This window comes from Carlito syrichta, unplaced genomic scaffold (assembly GCF_000164805.1).
Source record: "Carlito syrichta isolate Samal-C Ts95f unplaced genomic scaffold, Tarsius_syrichta-2.0.1 Scaffold315959, whole genome shotgun sequence".
Lineage (NCBI taxonomy): Eukaryota > Metazoa > Chordata > Mammalia > Primates > Tarsiidae > Carlito > Carlito syrichta.
In genome coordinates this window covers 81,867-100,830 of record NW_007260055.1, presented here as the reverse complement: position 1 = coordinate 100,830, position 18,964 = coordinate 81,867, and the positions used below count along the sequence as shown (strand labels likewise).

Genomic DNA, 18,964 nt, shown 5'->3' with positions numbered 1-18,964 from the left:
TCTCCATCCTCGACAAGAGAGTGAGACTCCATCTGAAAAAAGAAAAGAAAAGAAAAGAAAAGAAATGCAAGGTTGATATACTAATCACTTTCTTATTTGGGGTTTGTATGTGTTTTCATGCATTACTCATGTAATTTTGAACATCTAGCTTCCTCCCTTTCCACTTCAGATAAACCCTACTGGAGATAGACATTACTCTTTTATATTTTCTAGTATTTATTCTATTTCACAGCCATGGTAATAAGAGACATTTGTACATACATATATTTATCTTGGCTGCTTTGTGGTTAAAAGGCATTTATGGGAGGCATAGTAGAATCTCCTCACTGCTCCTCTTCCACGTTGCCCTACACATCATTTACTGTAGATGAAAAATATCAGAATAATGGAAAATAGTAAAATGAGCATCATTTGAACATATCACACATATTTAATCATTCTTCACTTTTTTTAAACCATACTTACTTTCTCTAATAGTTTTTCTTATTTTACAAATATCACTTTAACTACAAATATGTAAGTGTAAATGCTTCAGTGTGTATCTTTTGCCTATAAGAGCAATTTCCTACCTCTCCCAAAAACACACAAAGAAAATAATGATTTTGCTTAACATTTCTAACGTCCAGTCCCTAATTCATGTTTCTGCGGCTGTTAGTGTCTGTTGCAGCTTTTCGCTCCAACCATGCACTGCAGGGGGCCGTGATGCACACACCTCTGAGGATCTGAGCAACACCTGGGTAGCCAGGACCCGACCCAAGGCTGAAATGGGAAAACACGACCTCCCTGAATGCAAGGGGTGAGGGGAATGTTAGTTCCCGACGTCGGTGGCCTGCCGCGCAGCACTCTGGGAAGGGGTCCCCGGCGCCCACCCTGCGCAAGCGCAGGCCCAGCCCCGCCCCCGGCGTCCGCCCTCTTGGCCCAAAAGGCGGGCGTCCGCCTTCCTAGGTCTGCGCCGGAGAGGAGGCCGAGCACCTGGGGTGAGAGCGCCGGCGTTGGGGCTCCGCCGGGCTGCGGGGCTTCCGGACGTGCGCTCCTGCGTCCCGGGTGCGGGTGCCGATCGCCACGTGGAGCCTCGGACGGGGGCTCCCCACCCCACCCCCGCTATCCCCTGAGCACGCGCGCCGAGCCGAGCGGGGGTGGGAGGAGGGCGAGCGGGGGGTCAGTGGGGTCGGGCCGGGGCGTGCGGTGGTGAAGGGGGCGTGTGGGGGAGGCGTGCGAGGGTGGGGGGAGGGTGGGGGGAGGGCGGACCTGGGCGTGCAGAGGTCGGGGGGCGTGCGGGGCGTGGGCGGTGGACCCGAGGGGGCGGCCATCGTTCGTGCTGTGGTTCTGAGAAGCGAATCCCTCGTCCTTGGTCAGACTGGTCGTCTTGCGCCCGCGACCGTCGCTGTATGTCATGGAAGCGGCTGTTCTCATAAGGAGACACCTGTCTGTCCTTGTCCTTGACGGTTCATTGAACTCTCGCAGCGACCCTGCTGGTCGTTATACACGTGCCATTTTATTTTTATTTTTTAGTGCAGGGGATTTCATGAGGGTGGACACCCCAGGACACAAGCTAGGAGGTGAGAGGGTAGAAGGCTCATCGAGGTCGGCTTGACTCCCTGTCTCTTGCTCTTCCTGATAGCAGACCTCCCTGAAACCCGGAGCTGCCAGTACCTGCTTGAAACCTTGGGAGCACTTATTCAGAGGGATCAGTGCTCAGATCTCCCTACGTGACTGTGAAGTGAACGTGTACAGAATCTCACCAAATGGTAACTCTATCTTGAGATTTGTGCAGTCTCCAGTTCCATGGTTGGGACTGAGGCTCCTGGACCCTCCAGCACGGTTGAGCCTGTCTCTCACCTCAAGGGCACAGATTCCTATTCGGGGGAAGTGATGTCCTGTAGAAAGTCGATGAAAAACACAGCCTCATTTAGAATTTTTCAGCAGCTACAGTAAAAAGAGGCAGGCAGAGCGAATTTTGCTGATGTGTTTACCTTGAGTCATTACATTCAAAATGCTACCTTGACTCATGGCTCTGGCCACACTTAAGGTGTTGAGTGATTGCATGCAGCTAATGGCTACAGTATTGGATAGCATGTTTCTGGTGAATTCCAAGAGTCAGGCTTAGGGTGCCAGGTGAAAGTTTCAGGTGAAGTGAATTTGTTTTTCAGGCCCAAGTCCCAGCCCTTCTGAAAGAAAGTAACTGTGACAACAGGCTGGAAAGAGGGAGTCCATGCCAGATCCTGCCACTGAGAATGGCCCATTTGACAGAGACCTGTTCCAGAGCTTCAGGGCAGAGGCAGAGGATTCTAGAAAGGCACAGGTTCTGATTTGCTTCACCTGAGGCAGTGCTTGGTTCCCTGAGTAGCATGAGTAAGACTTATAATGTTACCACATTCAGGAGCTGTTACAGACTGTGTCACCAGGGATAATGTGCACTAACTTGCAGAAGCTGGTGACCTGGGGTTGAGAGGGTTGAGTGTCAAGCTGAGGAGAAAAAGGTACTTTACAAAAGTGCTGGTGAGGTCATGGTGTCCAGAGAAGGTGTAGTCAGCTGACAAAATCCTAAACAACACCCCATTTTCTTCATTTTCCCATTACTTTTTCTGTACTTTGAGTAGCTGTCATACTACGTTCATTACTACATGTGGCATTTAGAGTTTATACTGACACTCCTTTCTTGAACATAGATAATAACAAAATGATACCAGAGGGAGGGAGTTTTCTATGCTGGAAACCCCAAAATATGAGGGGTACCCCCCCAAAAAAATCAGTTATCATTTGGAGGGCAGACCCCTTGTAGTACAGGCTTTTCCCACTACGTAAGTGTTCTGGGAACCAACTAGCATCAATGTACCAGCTAGCACTGTTGTAAGAGACTATGTTTGGCTTCAGTTATTATAATTTTTTTTTTTTTGGAGACTCAACACATTTGCCCATTTCATTATGGTGGCTTATGAGTGCAGTTGCCCACAGCGCCCTGAGTATTCATCAGTTGTTGACAAAAAATGTCATGACCTCCATACCCCACCCTCCCTATTCACCTGATCTCACCCAGAGTGACTTTTTTCTGTTTCTCTGGGAAAAAGTCTTCAAAGGGAAACATCTTGTGGGTGTGGAAGACATGAAACAAAAAATAGCAGAAGCACTAAAAGGCACCAAAATTGACTAGTCTAGAAAATGTTTTGAGCAGTGGAAAAAGTGTCTCGATAGGTTTCTTGCATCAAACGAAGAGTGCTTTCAGGGTGACTGAAGTTTGAACATGTAAGAATAAGTACTCAATTTTTTTAATAAATAAATTCTGGGGCTTTTTAGGTTCCTCCTCTTAAGGGGCCTGAAATTAATGACTTGTGTATAGTCTCCCAGGTCAGACCCAGGAACTAAGCATGGTGCTGTTCACACACAGGTGAGTGTCAAAAGCATCTTATCAAAAGGTCTTTTTAAAGAATCAGTAACGATTATTGAGCAAAACATTGAAAAGTATATTCCTTGTATACAACATTTCATCTTTATTTTAGAGTTTTCTGTGGAAGCTCTAACTCAGGGTGTAAAGACAGTAAGAATTTGCTTACTAATCCCTCCTGAGTTGTTTTTTTGTGGGGATATTAGGTTGAATGAGGATAGAGGGTTTCACCTCTGTGTACCTGAACATATTAAGTTAATCTTCTGTTGTATTATTTTTACAATTTCGTCAGGTAGTCACAAGGAACATAAATTGTTACTAAATTAACAAAATACAGTTTTTACCACACCTAGTGAAAAATACAGGGTTAAGTGGACTCAATATCAGAGATGAATGCGTTCAAGTGCTGCTACTTTTGTGTGGTCCTTCTGTCCCTTTCAAGAGTCAAACTGACATTCTCCATTGGGAAATCTTTTCTCCAGTTGGGTGTGAAGAGAATTTTAGGCTTGTGAAAGCAGTCACATCTCGATCATGATGGGATTACGTCCCAGGAAAACCATTGTAATTATCATAATTGGGAACTCCTCTAAAGGAACTATAAGGCAGACCAAGTCTCTCATGACCCCCTGTTCTTTCCTCCTCTCCAGGTGAACCTTCACAGGCCTCTACTCTCTTCAAGGAGCAGCAGAAAATGAACATGGCTCAGGTGAGTTTGGTTCTTAATAATCAGTTTATTTTACAAACTTTTATAAGGGCTTTTTAAGGATTTTGTAAGGGTTTATGTATCTGTATTTTAATATGAAAAAGTAGAGACAGAAATGGGTCAGACCCATTCATACAAGATACAGAAATACAGAAGACTAGCAGAGGAAACTTGGCATGTGGACAGATAGACTCAGGTCCTCTGCTGGTACACATTTACCAAATTGAGCTCCACATGTATTTCTGAGGTATTTCATTACCTTGGCAGAGGATCAGATATTACGTAATGGTTTACATTGATGAGAAAGATAAAGCAAACATTCCTCATGAAATATAAAGATGAAGATAACCTGATGTAATTGTTGTTCTACAAGTAGGTGATTTAGTAATAACTCATTACATAGCATAAAATGTTTTCTTTATTTTTTCCTCAATAGAAGTAGAAAATGTCATGTTGAGCACTAACTCACTCGTTATTCATTCACTTCTCAAGAATTCAAACACAGAGTTAAATTAGACATTTTTGTGATGAATCAACTGAATGTCTTTAAAAATCACACTCCATAAGTATTCTAAGTATCCATGATATTCAGGTTGTTTAGCAGATGATATAAAATTCTGTTCTTTTTCAGATGTCTCCCCATTTGGCATTCAACTTCAAATGTCTGTGTGACGCCTTGGTTGTTATTCTCACTTGCCTGTGGCTTTCAGTGACCCTACTGGATTGTAATCATATCCAGTGGACATTGTCTTATCCTTTCCGTACTTGACTTTTCTTCACCACTTGCCTCTGCTTCTCACTCTGTCCTGGAATGTTTCTCTGTGAGTGATACTTTCCACTGGCCTGTCCTCCCCTGCTGCCGTCTCCATGGACTCATCATCTCCTCTTGTCCTGCTGACTCTGAATAGGTCGTCCCATTGCCTTCTGTTCTTCATGGTTTCTCATTTGAAATCAACTTTGAATATGATAGGTTGCTTCTCCCTTGCTGCTTTCAAGATTATCTCTGTCTTTGGCTGTTTTAAAACTTTGATTAGAATGTATCCAGGTGTGGATTTCTTTCTCCAAGATTATCTTACTTGTAGTTGAGCTTTTGGAGTGTGTAGATTAATCATGTCCTTCAAATTTTTGAACCTCTTGGCCACTGTTACTTTAAAAATTGTGTTAGACCCTTTGTGTCTCCCTTCTCTGTCCTGTAGTCTCATTATGCATATGTTGGTAAGCTTGATGTTGTCCTATGGTTCATTTTTTTGTTATTACTTTTTTCTTTCTGTTTAACTGCACAGTCTCAATGAACGTGTTATCTTAGTTGCTTCACTCTTTTTTTCCACCTACTCATCTCTGCTATTGAATGGACTTTTTTGGTGAAATGTTCATTTTAGTTATTGTACTCTTTAATTTTAGTGTTTCTGTTTGGTCCCTTTTTATTATTTCTGCCTCTTTTGTCTTTATTTGGTGACATACTTCCCTTCAGTTCTTAGATATCATTTCCTTTAGGTCTTTAACCATATTTAAAATAACTGATTTAAAGTCATTGTCTAGTGAAGTCCAATATCTGCTTCCTCAGGAGCAATTTCTGTTGATTACTTTTTTCCTGCATATGGGTCTTACTTTTTTTTTTCTTCTTGTTTTGTAATTTTTTTTAAGTTGGAGTCTCACTTTTTGCCACCCAGACTGGAGTGCAGTGGCATGCTCATGGCCACTACAGCCTCGACCTGCTGGGCTCAAGCAGTCCTTCCACTTCAGCCTTCCAAGTAGCTGTAAATACAGATGCACACAACACACCAACCTAGTTTTTGTGATTTATTGTAGAGATGAGGCCTCGCCAAGTTGCCTAGGCTGGTCTCGAATCCCTGGACTCAGACAATTCTCTTGCCTCGGTCTCACAAAGTGCTGGGATTATAAGCTGAGCCACTGTGCCCAGTCTTGTTTTATAATTTTTGTTGTTGAAAACAGGACATTTTAATAAAATATGGCAACTCTAGAAGAATATCTCTCCTCCCAGGGGTTGTTGTTGAAATTTGTCCAGTGAGTTTTGTTTGTTTGTTTGTTTGTTTGTTTTTTTGAGTTGGAGTCTCATTCTGTCAGCCAGGCTGGAGTGAGGTGGCTTGTTCACTGCCACCGTAATCTCCATCTGCTGGGCTCAGGCCATCCTTCCACTGCCTCCTTCCAAGTAGCTGGCACTACAGGTACCTGCCACCATTCCTGGCTTATTTTTTGATTTATTGTGGAAACAAGGTCTTGCTGTGTTTCCTAGGTTGGTCTCAAACCCCTGGGCTCAGGAAATCCTCTTGCCTCCACCTCCCAAAATGCTGGGATTATAGGCATGAGCCACTGTGTCTGGCCTGTCCAGTGACTTTTTAAAACGAATTCAGTAGTGCCTGTATTTGTGTGTGTGGCAGCTGAAGTCTCTGCAGAAATTTCCTTAAATTCCTGAAACCAAGCAAGGGTCCCAGTCTTTTCCAGGGGGGCTTTGTGAGGGTTATGGCATTTCTCCAGCAGTAATCCTGGATATTTACAACTCTGTATTAGTCTTCATTTCCTGCTTTCTCCAAACCTTTAGGTCACTCAGAAATGACAGCTTAGAGCCTTCTCATATCCTTCCTGAGCATATCACAGTCCTGGGCTTATTCTCAGCTGTGCATATAGGTGGGCTTCTCAATTCTCAGGAATATATCAGAGTTTTTCAAAACCTTTATGGACATTTCATCCTCCAGCTTGTCCTTTAAATAAAGCTTTTTATTAGATGATTACTTACCCCAACTGTTTATCCACCACCCCAGGTAGCAGGTAAGTTAAAGTTGCCTTTGAATGTTTTAGACTAATGTCTTGAAGCACAGGTTTTTCAACCTGCATGAAAACTCTTGAGTTAGTTCAGTAATCAGCCTTGCAAGTGAGATCTTCAAGGGAACCATCCTATTAAGTCAAGTAAGGACAGTTTTCTGGGAGCAGGCCTTTGACAACTCGAACCCACTTCTGCCTCCTCCAGTGGTTGCCAGGCTGCCTCCTCCAGTGGTTGCCAGGCTGGTTTTTGCTCTTATCTCAGATGATTGGTTCTCAAAGCTAATGGGGAACTGGAGAGAGCTGGATGAAAATAGGAAAAGTTAAGATAATGTGGAACTATGGTTCTCCCTATGTTGGAGCCTTTTTTAAAACATTTTCAATGTTTTTTTTCAATTGAAGTTTCACTGTGTCATCCATGCTGGAGTGATATGGCTACTGCAACCTCAACCTGCTGGGCTCAGGCCATCCTTCCATCTTAGCCTTCCTAGTAGCTGAAACTATGCTGTGTGCCACCACGCCCAGCTAATTGTTTGGTTTATTGTGAGACGAGATTTTGCCAAGTTGCCCAGGCTGTTCTTGAACCCCTGGGCTCAGGCAGTCCTCTGGGATTACAGGCATAATGTATATTTTTTTTGTATAAATATTCTTGTATAGATTGCTTGAAGCCTTTGATTATCTTGCAGAAAAAGTTGATTCTGTAATTGCTGCCAGTTTCTCATTACTTTTATGGAAGAGAGAATTTTCTCAACTTCAGTATTTTTGCTGATATCCCTTGTTAGCTTGAATTTGAAGTCTTTTGGTATAGAAACTGTCTCTTTTCTTAGTTTCTAAGACTTTATTTTCTGAATTCTGTTACTATTTTTCAGAAAACTTCTTCTCTGACTTCTTTCCTGCACATCTTCTGCCAGCCTCTTTAATATATGTGGTCCTCAAATGTTTTTGTTTTGGTACTTTCTCCTTAATCCCAATGTGCTCAAGGAGCTGTCTGATTGTCTCTAATAACTTCAGTTACCAGCTAGGGTGCTAATGACTCCTAAGTGTTTGTCTCCATCCTAGACTTGCCTTCTGTGCTCTGAAATCGTGTATGTTGGTTTAAAGGGCAGTTCCAGCTTTATGTCTCACACACCCCTTTGTAGCAACCAGAACAGATCTCTCACTCAAACGTCTCACACGTTTTTCCTTTTGTTTCTCAATTGTCAGTTTTTGACACCATCAAGAAGCTGATTATTTTGAAACATACATTATATTATTATTAACTAGAGTCACCATACTGTGCAGTATCTTGAAAACTTGTTCCTCTTGTCTGATGGAAACTTTGTATCCTTTGACCAACATCTCTAGTTCCTCTCTCCCTCTCCCCCAGATTCGGGTAACTGTCATTCTATTCTTTCTTTACTTCTATGCATTTTACTGTCTTAGATTCCATGTATAAGTGAGATCTAATTTGAAAGATTTGTCTTTCTGTCAATTAAAAACAAAATAAAACAAAAAACAGAGAGAGAGGCTTCTCACACAGCTAGACTATGTTGCTACCACAAGCATTAATCATCAGATGGTTACTTCTGCTCTGTGATTATATCCTATTCTTATGTCAATTGCTGTTACTTCAGTGTACATAGTGTTTTCTTACTATGGTCTCATTGGTTCCAACTTCTTTGTAAGCTGTTCCTTGTTCTTCATGAGCTCTAGATTTCTCTGTTTTCATATATTTACTTATACATAAGTTTGGTCAGGTATCTCTCTAGCCTCACTGTCTTTCTTCCTTGGCTGCCAGTGTTTACAGGGATGGAGTTCAAGGAGGGTGTGAACTTCCTAGAGAATACAATCATCCCGGGAATGTGCAAGAAGAGTTGTAGAAGGTTTAATTACATTGAATTTTTCTGTCTTAAAAACATCTGGAATTCATCAGTGTATACAGATGCAGTATGGTAAATTAGAAACCTTTTAAAATAGCTGAGTGGCAAGTTTTAAGATGAAGTTTGGTCCAAAATAAGCCTCTATAACCAACTGTTTTTGAGCCTCAAGAGTAAACAGGAAAAGTTGTCAGGTATTTTCTGTGTCTCCTAATTCTGAGAGCTTGAACAAAATATGTTGCTGAAGGGATCCGTGTCATTCGAGGACGTGACCATGGAGCTCACCCGAGAGGAGTGGCAGCAGATGGGCCCCGCAGAGCGGAACCTGTACAGGGATGTGACGCTGGAGAACTACGGCCACCTTGTTGCAGTAGGTGAGCAGACCTGCCACGGGACTCCTTCTGCAGCATGTTTGCTTTTTTTTAAAATTATCAAGACACATAGATTCTTTATAGAGATTAAAGGCATCATAGATTTTGGACTAAAAGGACTAATGTAATGAAGCCTTTACAGAAACAAAAACTGTTTTTGTCATTATCTTCCCTTCGAAAACATCAGATGAATATTCTCAGTTAATGCTTTTATAGCTATGTCTTTTTCCATCCAAGTGCTCATGGATCTGGTCCATTTATACCCTCAATTATTTCATTACAGGGTGTTGCATTACCAAACCCAAGGTAATCCTCAAGTTGGAGCAAGGAGAAGAACCATGGTCCCTAGAAGTCAAATTCCTAAACGGGAAGTACCCAGGTGAATGAGTGTTGACAGAAGGAACCTTGGGGTAGTTAGATCTTAGTGGAAGAGCACCTTAAAAAGTTTTGTTTTTTTTTTTTGGGTAACAGTTTTATTGAGATACATTTCACATCTCATACAATTCATTCAAAGTCTATAGTTCAGTGGCTTTTAATGTGTTTATAGATACAGTCAGCCCTCTGTATCCATGGGTTCTGCATCCATGGATTCCAGCAATTATAGATTGAAACTATTTGAACAAATGCATCTCTACTGAAAATGAACAGACTATTTTGTCATTATTCCCTAAACAATATAGTATACAACTGTCTACTGTCTCTGTTTTATGAGGCTAGTATAAGTAATATGGTGATGATTTAAAATATACCAGAGGATGTGCATAGGTTACATGTAAATACTTTGCCATTTTATATCAAGGAGTTGGGCATCCATAGATTTTGGTATTCAAAGGAGTCGTAGATCCCATCCTCCAAGGGAGGACTCTATGTACAAACATCATCACCTCAAAAAGAAATCTGTACCCTTTAGTTGTCACACTTCTATACCCCTGACTCCTCCAACTCTAAGTAGACATTAATCTACTTGTGTCTCTGCAGATCTGCCTATTCTGGACATTTTGTATAAATGGAGTCATATAGTATGTGGACATTTGTGATTGGCTTCTTTTGCTTAACTTAATGTTTAAAAGGTTTATGTTATAGCATATGTCAGTGTTTCATCCTTTTTATGGCCAGATCCTGTTTCATTGTTTGGATATACTGCCTGTGTTTCCATTCATCAGTCAGTAGATTCTTGGACCACCGCCTTTTGGCTATTGTGGATTAAACAACAGAAATTCTCTCAGTTCTGGAGGCTGAAAGTCCAAGATCAGGATGCCAGTAAGTTGGTTTCTGGTGAGGCCTCTCTTTCCTGGCTTGCAGAAAGCCACCTTTCTTGGTGTGTTCTCACTTGACCTTTCCTCTGTGCATAGCCACTGGGGGAGAGAGAGAGCACTCTGGTGTTTTTTCCCTTTCTTGTAAGGACACCAGTGCTACTGGATTAAGGCTTCATCCTTATGGCCTCCTTTTAACCTGGATTACCTCCTAAAGGCCTTGTCTCCAAATACAGTATTACTGGAGGTTAGTTATTCAACATATGAATTTGGGGATGGGACACAGTCCATAACAGTTTCTTTGTCACTAATGATGTCAAACATCTTTTCATATGCATCTTAGCCTTTGTCTATACTAATAAATGATTCCAGAAATTTGAAAAAATGATAGTTTTCAATATAATTCCTAGACAAAAAAGTAAAATCATCTTAATTATTAGAAGTGATGTACACTTATTGAAAGTTTTTGTTGTGAAGCCATATAAACAAATGGCATTACATAAAGATTGACATAATTTAGATCAAGCAATCTCCTAGTCACTATATGAAAATGATTTGAACATATTGACTGGCTAAATAAGCTATCTCTAAATACAAAACTTAGAAAAATTATTATAAAAGAATGGTAAAGTTGTTAGTCAATAAAAGTAAAATAATTTAGATTTCATGTTCTGTTATCATTCAGGTTTGAATTCAGATACTAAGTACATTAAAGTCTAGCCTGAGAGCACAGGTAAAAGAAAATATTTAAGGTTTTGAATTACTGAACCAAATAATATGATATCACTCTTCTAAAATAAAGGAATAAAGTTCTAAGAATCCAAAAAATTCCCTCTGGTTACAGTCCATATTCTCCTACCACTTCTTTCTAGAGTGTTCAAATACAGTTATTTGCTTTTCTGGTTAAAAAAAAGGTAGATTAAAGTGCCCTCACAAGAAGATACCACAGCTAGCTAGCTTACTTTCCATCATGTGAGGGTATTACAAGAATAGTCTATAACCCAAAGAGGTTACTCACAAGAATAAAGCTGTGTTGGCACCCTATTCTGAGACTTCCAACCTCTAGAACTGAGGAAAATAAATATTTGTTATTTACACCTCCTTAGTTTGTTATAGTCACCCATGTTGTTTTATTATCTGTTGAATGTCTGTTGTGTCAGTAATTTCCCCTCTTGCATTTCTGATATTGATAATTTGTGACTTTTTTTTCCTGCTTATCTTTGAAAAAGAATCTTTTTAAATAACTAAGCTTTGGTTTGATTTTCTGTGCTGTTTTCTTTTTTCAGTTTTATTTTCTAATATTTACTGTTTTTCTTCCATTACTTTCTTTAGATTTAATTGTCTCTCTTTGTCTAGTTTGTTTAGGTAGGAACTTAAGTATCCGCAGATCTTTCTTTTCAAATATAAAAATTTTAAACCACATATTTATGTCTGAGCACTGCTTTAGTTGCATTCAGAAATTTCTGTATTTTTGTGTTGTTTTCATACACTTCAAAATATCTTATTTGAACCTTCTTCTTTCACCCATGGGTAAATTAGAAGAATACCATTTATAAATATTTTGTATTTCTCCAAGTAAAAAAGTGTTTATTAATTTCTAGTATAATTTCTCTGTAGCTCAAGAACATCTTTTGTATGATTTCTGTTCTGTATTTGTGAAGATTTGTCTAACAGCCAAGAATGCATTCTATTTTGATGAATGTTCCATGTGCATTTGAGAAAATGTGAGTTTAGCTGTTGTTGAAATTACTGTGTCCTCAAGTTTGAAGGTGTGGTTATCACAAGTGCTACTTTATCTCTTCTCCCTATAGTTGGGCCTACCAGGTATTCCTACCTCTTCTCATGTTTCTGTGCTGCTTTTCTTCCTGTAGCTGCTATGAGTGCCTGCTAGTGCCCTAAAACAGCAGATTTGTTGTTCTTGCCCTTGCAGATGAATATATTTGTTCCATAAATTAGATAAGAATATTTTTTTTTTTTTGAGTTGGAGTCTCAGTCAGTCGTCCAGGTCACCCCAGTGTTGACCTACTAGGCCCCAGCAATCCTTCCACCTCAGCCTTCCAAGTAGCCGAAACTACAGGCGCTACCACTCCCAACTAATTTTTTATTGTAGAACAAGGTCTCGCCAAGTTGCCTGGTTTAATCTTAAACCTGCAGGCTCAGGCAATCCATTTGCCTCGGCCTCCCAAATTGCTGGGATTACAGGCTAATTTACCGAGCCTGGCCGATAAGAATATATTTCTAGACAGAATTTTGGCAGCAGCTCCTGTTACATCTGCCAGCATATCCCAAAAATGGAACTTTCTCAGGATCCTTTATGATCTTTCCTATGAGTTCCCCATTTGGCTTATAGAGGGAAATATTACAGGAGCACACAGAATGTCTGTATCCATTGCAGTGAAAGGTTAGCTTCTTGGTCAGCTTTCATGGAACCCCAGAAGTGTTCTGTTTTTGTTTTGCATGAGTATGTGGATGTTGTGAAACATATTTTTGGTTCTGTTAAACTACTTTTGGCTAGAGGAAACAGGCTTTTTTTTCTTGGAGCTCTTTTTGTTGCTGGCTCCAGGTTGTAGGTTTCTTCAGCACTCTGTCTAGGATATATGGGAAGCAGAAAGAAAAGCTTTGGAATTCTCTGCTGTGTCATTTCTTAAGTCCTGAGGTTCACATTTTTCTATTTTGTAGAGTCTTTGTATGTTTGTTCATCTTTTTTTCTAGCAAGGATTTTTAATTGTAAGAAGGAAGATCTGGGAGGAAAGGGCCTACTCCATCTTGGATGAAAATAATACCTATTTCTTTAAACATTATGGATCAGGAACAAGAAAAAGTATCTATCTGTGTACGTTTTTACTCTTTGGAAACATGACCAGAAACAATAGAATAAAATACATAACAAAACATGGGTAAAAGTCCCTCTCCATGAAAAGTGTAAGATTTATAATATGTTTTCAATTTTTTTCATTTTAGGATATTATAAAATTGATGACAACATCAAAGAGATCCAGGAAAAACAAAAGAAGCCTCTGTGTCAAGTAATATTCATTGATGACAATGATAAAACATTGAGTAAAGAAGAACAGATAATTTTAGAAAGACCATTAAATCTGGGCATAGCTCCAGGGTTTTCAGGAAAAATGCCCTGTCAATGTGACTTGTGTAGAAGGAATTTGCCAGTTGCTTCTGAGTTAATTATAAGTGAAAGAAACTATTCAAGAAAGAAGGTTGATTACATGAATGTGTCTGAGAAATTGCAGCTTGATTTCAAGCATGAGAAAACTCATCCTGGAGATAAATCTTATGAATATAATAAAAATATGAAAGCTCATAGTTATAAGAAAGATCAGTATCAGAAATTTCAAACTTTGGGGCAGTCTTTTGAATATAATGAATTTGGAAAAGTTTTATATGATAAGACTGTGTATATTAGGCCAGAGACTTTTGTAACAAGAGAGAAGTCCTGTAAGGATGATGAATTTAGGATAAACTGTGATAAAACCTTTTTACTTAACTACATGAGAACTGACACAAGGGAAAAATGTTCTGATCTTAATGAATGTGGGAAATCCTGTGACAAAGCCACCATTGTGGAGTATAATAAAGTTCACATCGCTATGACACACCATAAATTTAATGAAAGTGGGATTGATTTCAGTGAAAAGTTATCCTTCATTCAGTCTCAGAGAACTGTTTTAGAACAGAGTGCATTGGAAAGCAGTAAATGTGAAGAAAACTTTAGCCAGAGCTCAGCTCATATAGTATGTCAGAAAACACAAACTGGAAGAGATAAATTCTGTGAATATAATGGATGCACAAATACCTTCTACCAGAAATTAGACCTTACAATACATGAAAGAACTCATACAGAAGAGAAATTCTGCTGTTCTGGTGAATATGGGAGATGCAGGAAATTCTTTCACCAGAAAGGACACCTCATTTGGTATCAGAGGACCCACTCAGGGGAGAAACATCAATATGAAGAATGTGGGAAATCCTTTTGTACAAGTTCACACTCTATTCAGCATTCTGGAGCTTATGTGGGATTCAGACTTTATGAATGTAATGAATATGGGAAAACTTTCTGCCAGAAGTCAAACCTTAGTGAACATGTGAGAATTCACACAAAGGAGAAAACTTATGGTAACAATGACTGTGGGAAATCTTACAGGTCACCCCTTGTAGGACATCAGAGAACAGAAACAAAGATGAATCTCTGTGAAGGCAGTGAATGTGGGAAAACATTCTTCAAGATGGCATGTCTCAAAGAACAATGGAGAATTCCCATTGAGGAGAAACCTTATGAATGTATTGAATGTGGGAAAACTTTCTTCACATCATCACATCTCAGAGCACATCAGAGAATTCACACAGGTGATAAACCCTATGAATGTATTCAATGTGAGAAAACTTTCTGTCACAAGTCACACCTCAATGCACATCAGAGAATCCACACAGGAGAGAAACCCTATGAATGTACTGAATGTGGAAAATCTTTTACCTGTAATTCAGCCCTAAAAGCACATCAGAGAATTCACACAGGTAAGAAACTCTATGAATGTACTGACTGTGAGAAAACTTTTGCTCATATTTCAGCCCTCAGAGCACATCAGAGAATTCACACAGGGGATAAACCTTATGAATGTAAGGAATGTGGAAAGTCTTTTGCTCGTATATCTGTTCTCAGAGCACATGAAAGAATTCATACCAGTGAGAAACCCTATGGCTGTAATGAATGTGGGCAATCTTTTACCTACAATTCAGCTCTAAGAGCACATCAGAGAATTCACACAGGTAGGAAGCCCTATGAATGTAATGATTGTGAGAAAACTTTTACCCATAATTCAGCCCTCAGAGTACATCAGAGGATTCACACAGGGGAGAAACCTTATGAGTGTAATGAATGTGAGAAAACCTTTGCCCGTAACTCAGCGCTTAGAGCACATCAGAAAATTCACACGGGGGAGAAACTCTACGATTGTAATGAATGTGGGAAAACTTTTTCTCAAAAGACACACCTCAGTAAACATCATAGAATTCACACAGGTGAAAAACCCTGTGAATGTGGGAAAATTTTCTCTCAGAAATCATATCTCAGTGCACATGAAACAATTCACACAGGGGAAAAACCCTATGAATGTAACATATGCAGGAAAACTTTTGTCTATAAGGCTGCCCTGATAGTGCATCAAAGAATTCACACAGGGGAGAAGCCCTATGAATGTAACGAATGTGGGAAGACTTTCTCCCAAAAAACACACCTCTGTACATATCAGAGAGTTCACATAGGGGAGAAACCCTATGAATGTAATGAATGTGGGAAAGCTTTCTCCCAGAAGTCACACCTTAATGCACTCCAGAGGACTCACACAGGGGAGGAACCCTATGAATGTAATGAATATGGGAAAACTTACTCTGACAAGTCACACGTTAGTGCACATCAGAGAGTTCATACAGGGGAGAAACTCTATAAATGTAATATATGTGGGAAACCATTTGCCCTTAACTCATCCCTTAGAGTACATCAGAGAATTCACACAGGTGTGAAATCCTATGAATGTGATGAATGTGGGAAAACTTTCTCCCGGAAGTCACACTTTAGTGCACACCAGAGGACTCACACAGGGCAGAAACCCTATGAATGTAATGAATGTGGGAAAACTTTCTCTGAGAAGTCACATATTAGTGCACATCAGAGAGTCCACACAGGGGAGAAACCCTATGAATGTAAAGAATGTGTGAAAACTTTCTCCCAGAAGTCACACCTTAGGGCACACCAGAGGACTCACACAGGGGAGAAACCCTATGAATGTAATGAGTGTGGAAAAACTTTCTCCCAGAAGTCACACCTTAGTGTACACCAGAGGACTCACACAGGGGAGAAACCCTATGAATGTAATGAATGTGGGAAAACTTTCTCTAAGAAGTCAAACGTTAGTGCACACCAGAGGACTCACACAGGGGAGAAACCCTATGAATGTAATTTATGTGGGAAACCATTTGCCCTTAACTCATCCCTTAAGGTGCATCAGAGAATTCACACAGGTGTGAAATCCTTTGGATGTAATGAATGTGGGAAAACTTTCTCCCAGAAGTCACAGCTTAATGCACACCAGAGGACTCACACAGGGCAGAAACCCTATGAATGTAATGAATGTGGGAAAACTTTCTCCCAGAAGTCACACCTTAGTGCACACGTAAGAACTCACACAGGAGAGAAACCCTATAAATGTAATGAATGTGGGAAAACTTTCTCTGAGAAGTCATATCTTAGTGCACATCAGAGAATTCACACAGGACAGAAACCCTATGAATGTAATGAATGTGGGAAAACTTTCTCCCAGAAGTCACACCTTAATGCACATCAGAAGACTCACACAGGGGAGAAACCCTATGAATGTTATATATGTGGGAAACCATTTGCCCTTAACTCATCCCTTAGAGTGCATCAGAGAATTCACACAGGTGTGAAATCCTATGGATGTAATGAATGTGGGAAAACTTTCTCCCAGAAGTCACAGCTTAGTGCACACCAGAGGACTCACAGGGCAGAAACCCTATGAATGTAATGAATGTCAGAAAACTTTCTCCCAGAAGTCACACCTTAGTGCACACCGGAGGACTCACACAGGGGAGGAACCCTATGAGTGTAATGAATGTGGGAAAGGTTTTGCCCACTTTTCAACTCTCAGAGTACACCAGAGGATTCACACAGGTGAGAAACCCTATGAATGTGGTGAATGTAGGAACATCTTTGTTCATAAGGCAGCTCTTAGAGTACATCACATCAGAATGCATACCAGAGAGAAAACCCTAACATCATGAATTTGAGAAGTCCTGAATTAACTCATGCCTTATTTTATACCACACAGCAGAGAAACTCTTGTCATGTAGACTGGAAAATTATTTTCCTTAACATTTTCCTTTTCCACTAGGCTCATAGCTTGTTGAAAATCCTAATCTCAGTCAACCAGGTGGGCTGACCAAAGAATATGATGCTAATGATATATATTACATTTAGTACTGGCCCTTAAACTTCTTAGAGTCTTTCTAGTCCATGGTAAGATGGGATTGAGATGATTTCCACAGCAAGTTGGTTTTTGTGTAATGAATGTGGTGGAGCACAAGGTCAAAAGAAGCTAGAGTCTGAATAACTGTTTGGACTATAATTCTCTGCTTCCAGATCTTCATCAGTTGTTTGTGTTTCAAGCAAGAATTAAGTTTGTTTTCCAATGAGCCCTCAGATTTGACCTATTAAATGCATTGTTTTGCTGTCTCTGTACTAGACTGGGATGAAATTCTATTAACATAATACATTTCAGAACATCCATAAGAATTCAGTTTTACTGTATGTCAGAGACTTCACATGAAGAAGAAAATTGTCAACATCCTGAATGATCAGAAGCCTTCATTAAAGTCAGAGACATTTCTGGGAAAATCACAAAAGCCTTCACAACAAAATCAATTGCATTAAACATCAAATAATTAGAATAAAATTTTATATTTTGAATAAATGATTTTTACCAAATATTGAATGTTTGTTTTTAGAAATTTCATTCCTGAGAAAGTGTGTCAGTTTCAGAAACTTCTGTTTGTATGTAATATCAAAAATTTTATAGAAAAAATGTAAGAAAATACCTATAGACAAACTCACTGTAGAATATGAAGTTTTTTAAATGGAGGAATAGCTTAAATTCTGTAGATAGCACAAATAAATATTTATGAAAAGTCATTGAGTGATGTGAAAGTCTGTATGAGTCTGTAAACCGACTTAATACTGGTTAACTTGAGTGGGAGCCAAACCTGCTCTTGGCATGTCTCCTTTCTTTTCTGGGCAACTGTGCCCTCTGTTAGTTTCCTTCAACTTGCTGTTAGATTTTGGCCTGCCTGTTATGTCTGAATATGTCTTGCCCTGTTTTTGTAGGACCTTTGATATCCCTGAGATTTCCCAAGCATTCTTGTGTGTGTGTGTGTGTGTGTGTGTGCACTGAAGGTGGTGATAGTGGTATTGATTCTTGCATACTTTGGGGGGGAAGGGTATAGAGGACATTAAGTTTATCCTGCTCTAGTGATTCATTTTGCACTGAATGTTTATAAAACAAGTCATCTCCTCAAGCCCTTGAATGTGTCCAGCCTCAGCATCTTGCCTAGAATCTTGTTTTCCAGTATCATGATGCCTGCTCGCACTGTGCTTTCCATGTTAGTGGTGTTCCTGCCAAGTTAAGACAGCAGGTTTTGGAGTTGGAATGAAAAGGGCTACTTCATGACAAGAGCACAGCACTCGTACTGGAAAGCAGACTCACTTTTGGTAAAACAAAAATTAGTACAATCTTAGTCAAGAAAACACTTGGTGAAGCTGGCATCATTTTAGCCTACATGGTTTGCTCAGTATAGAGAAGAGAATAAAGTCACATTTAAAACCTGAATCACTAAAAATTTCAACCTTGAAATTGATATGATAGGGTCAGTATGAGGACTACAATTTAGTTGAATCCCTGAGAAAAATTTCTTGACTCCCTATCCCTAATATTGTATGAAGGGATAGTGTTAGGAAAAATTGTATCATTAACATTAATTGGAAATTAGGTATTTCTTTGACAATAAGTTGTTGCCAGTTAGTTTAGTGGCATCAC

General features: G+C 39.8%; 1 protein-coding gene across 1 annotated transcript; it reads left to right on the top strand.

The window, feature by feature from the left end:
• The first annotated feature begins 965 nt into the window (after positions 1 to 965).
• On the top strand, positions 966 to 17,156 carry LOC103276201 (zinc finger protein 658-like). Its single transcript, XM_021706731.1, has 7 exons — positions 966 to 977; positions 4,030 to 4,088; positions 8,967 to 9,093; positions 9,374 to 9,469; positions 13,305 to 15,610; positions 16,007 to 16,376; positions 16,879 to 17,156. Exons 2-7 carry the CDS (start codon positions 4,074 to 4,076, stop codon positions 17,154 to 17,156), a joined length of 3,192 nt encoding a protein of 1,063 aa, XP_021562406.1. The 5' UTR covers positions 966 to 977; positions 4,030 to 4,073.
• Positions 17,157 to 18,964: the final 1,808 nt, after the last annotated feature.

What these genes read in the sequence shown, in the direction of transcription:
- LOC103276201 (XM_021706731.1), top strand. An exon ending in CCTAAACGGGAAGTACCCAG is followed by an intron (nt 9,470 to 13,304) that starts GTGAATGAGTGT and finishes TTTTCATTTTAG; the next exon opens with GATATTATAAAATTGATGAC. An exon ending in GCATCAGAGAATTCACACAG is followed by an intron (nt 16,377 to 16,878) that starts GTGTGAAATCCT and finishes GAGGACTCACAG; the next exon opens with GGCAGAAACCCTATGAATGT.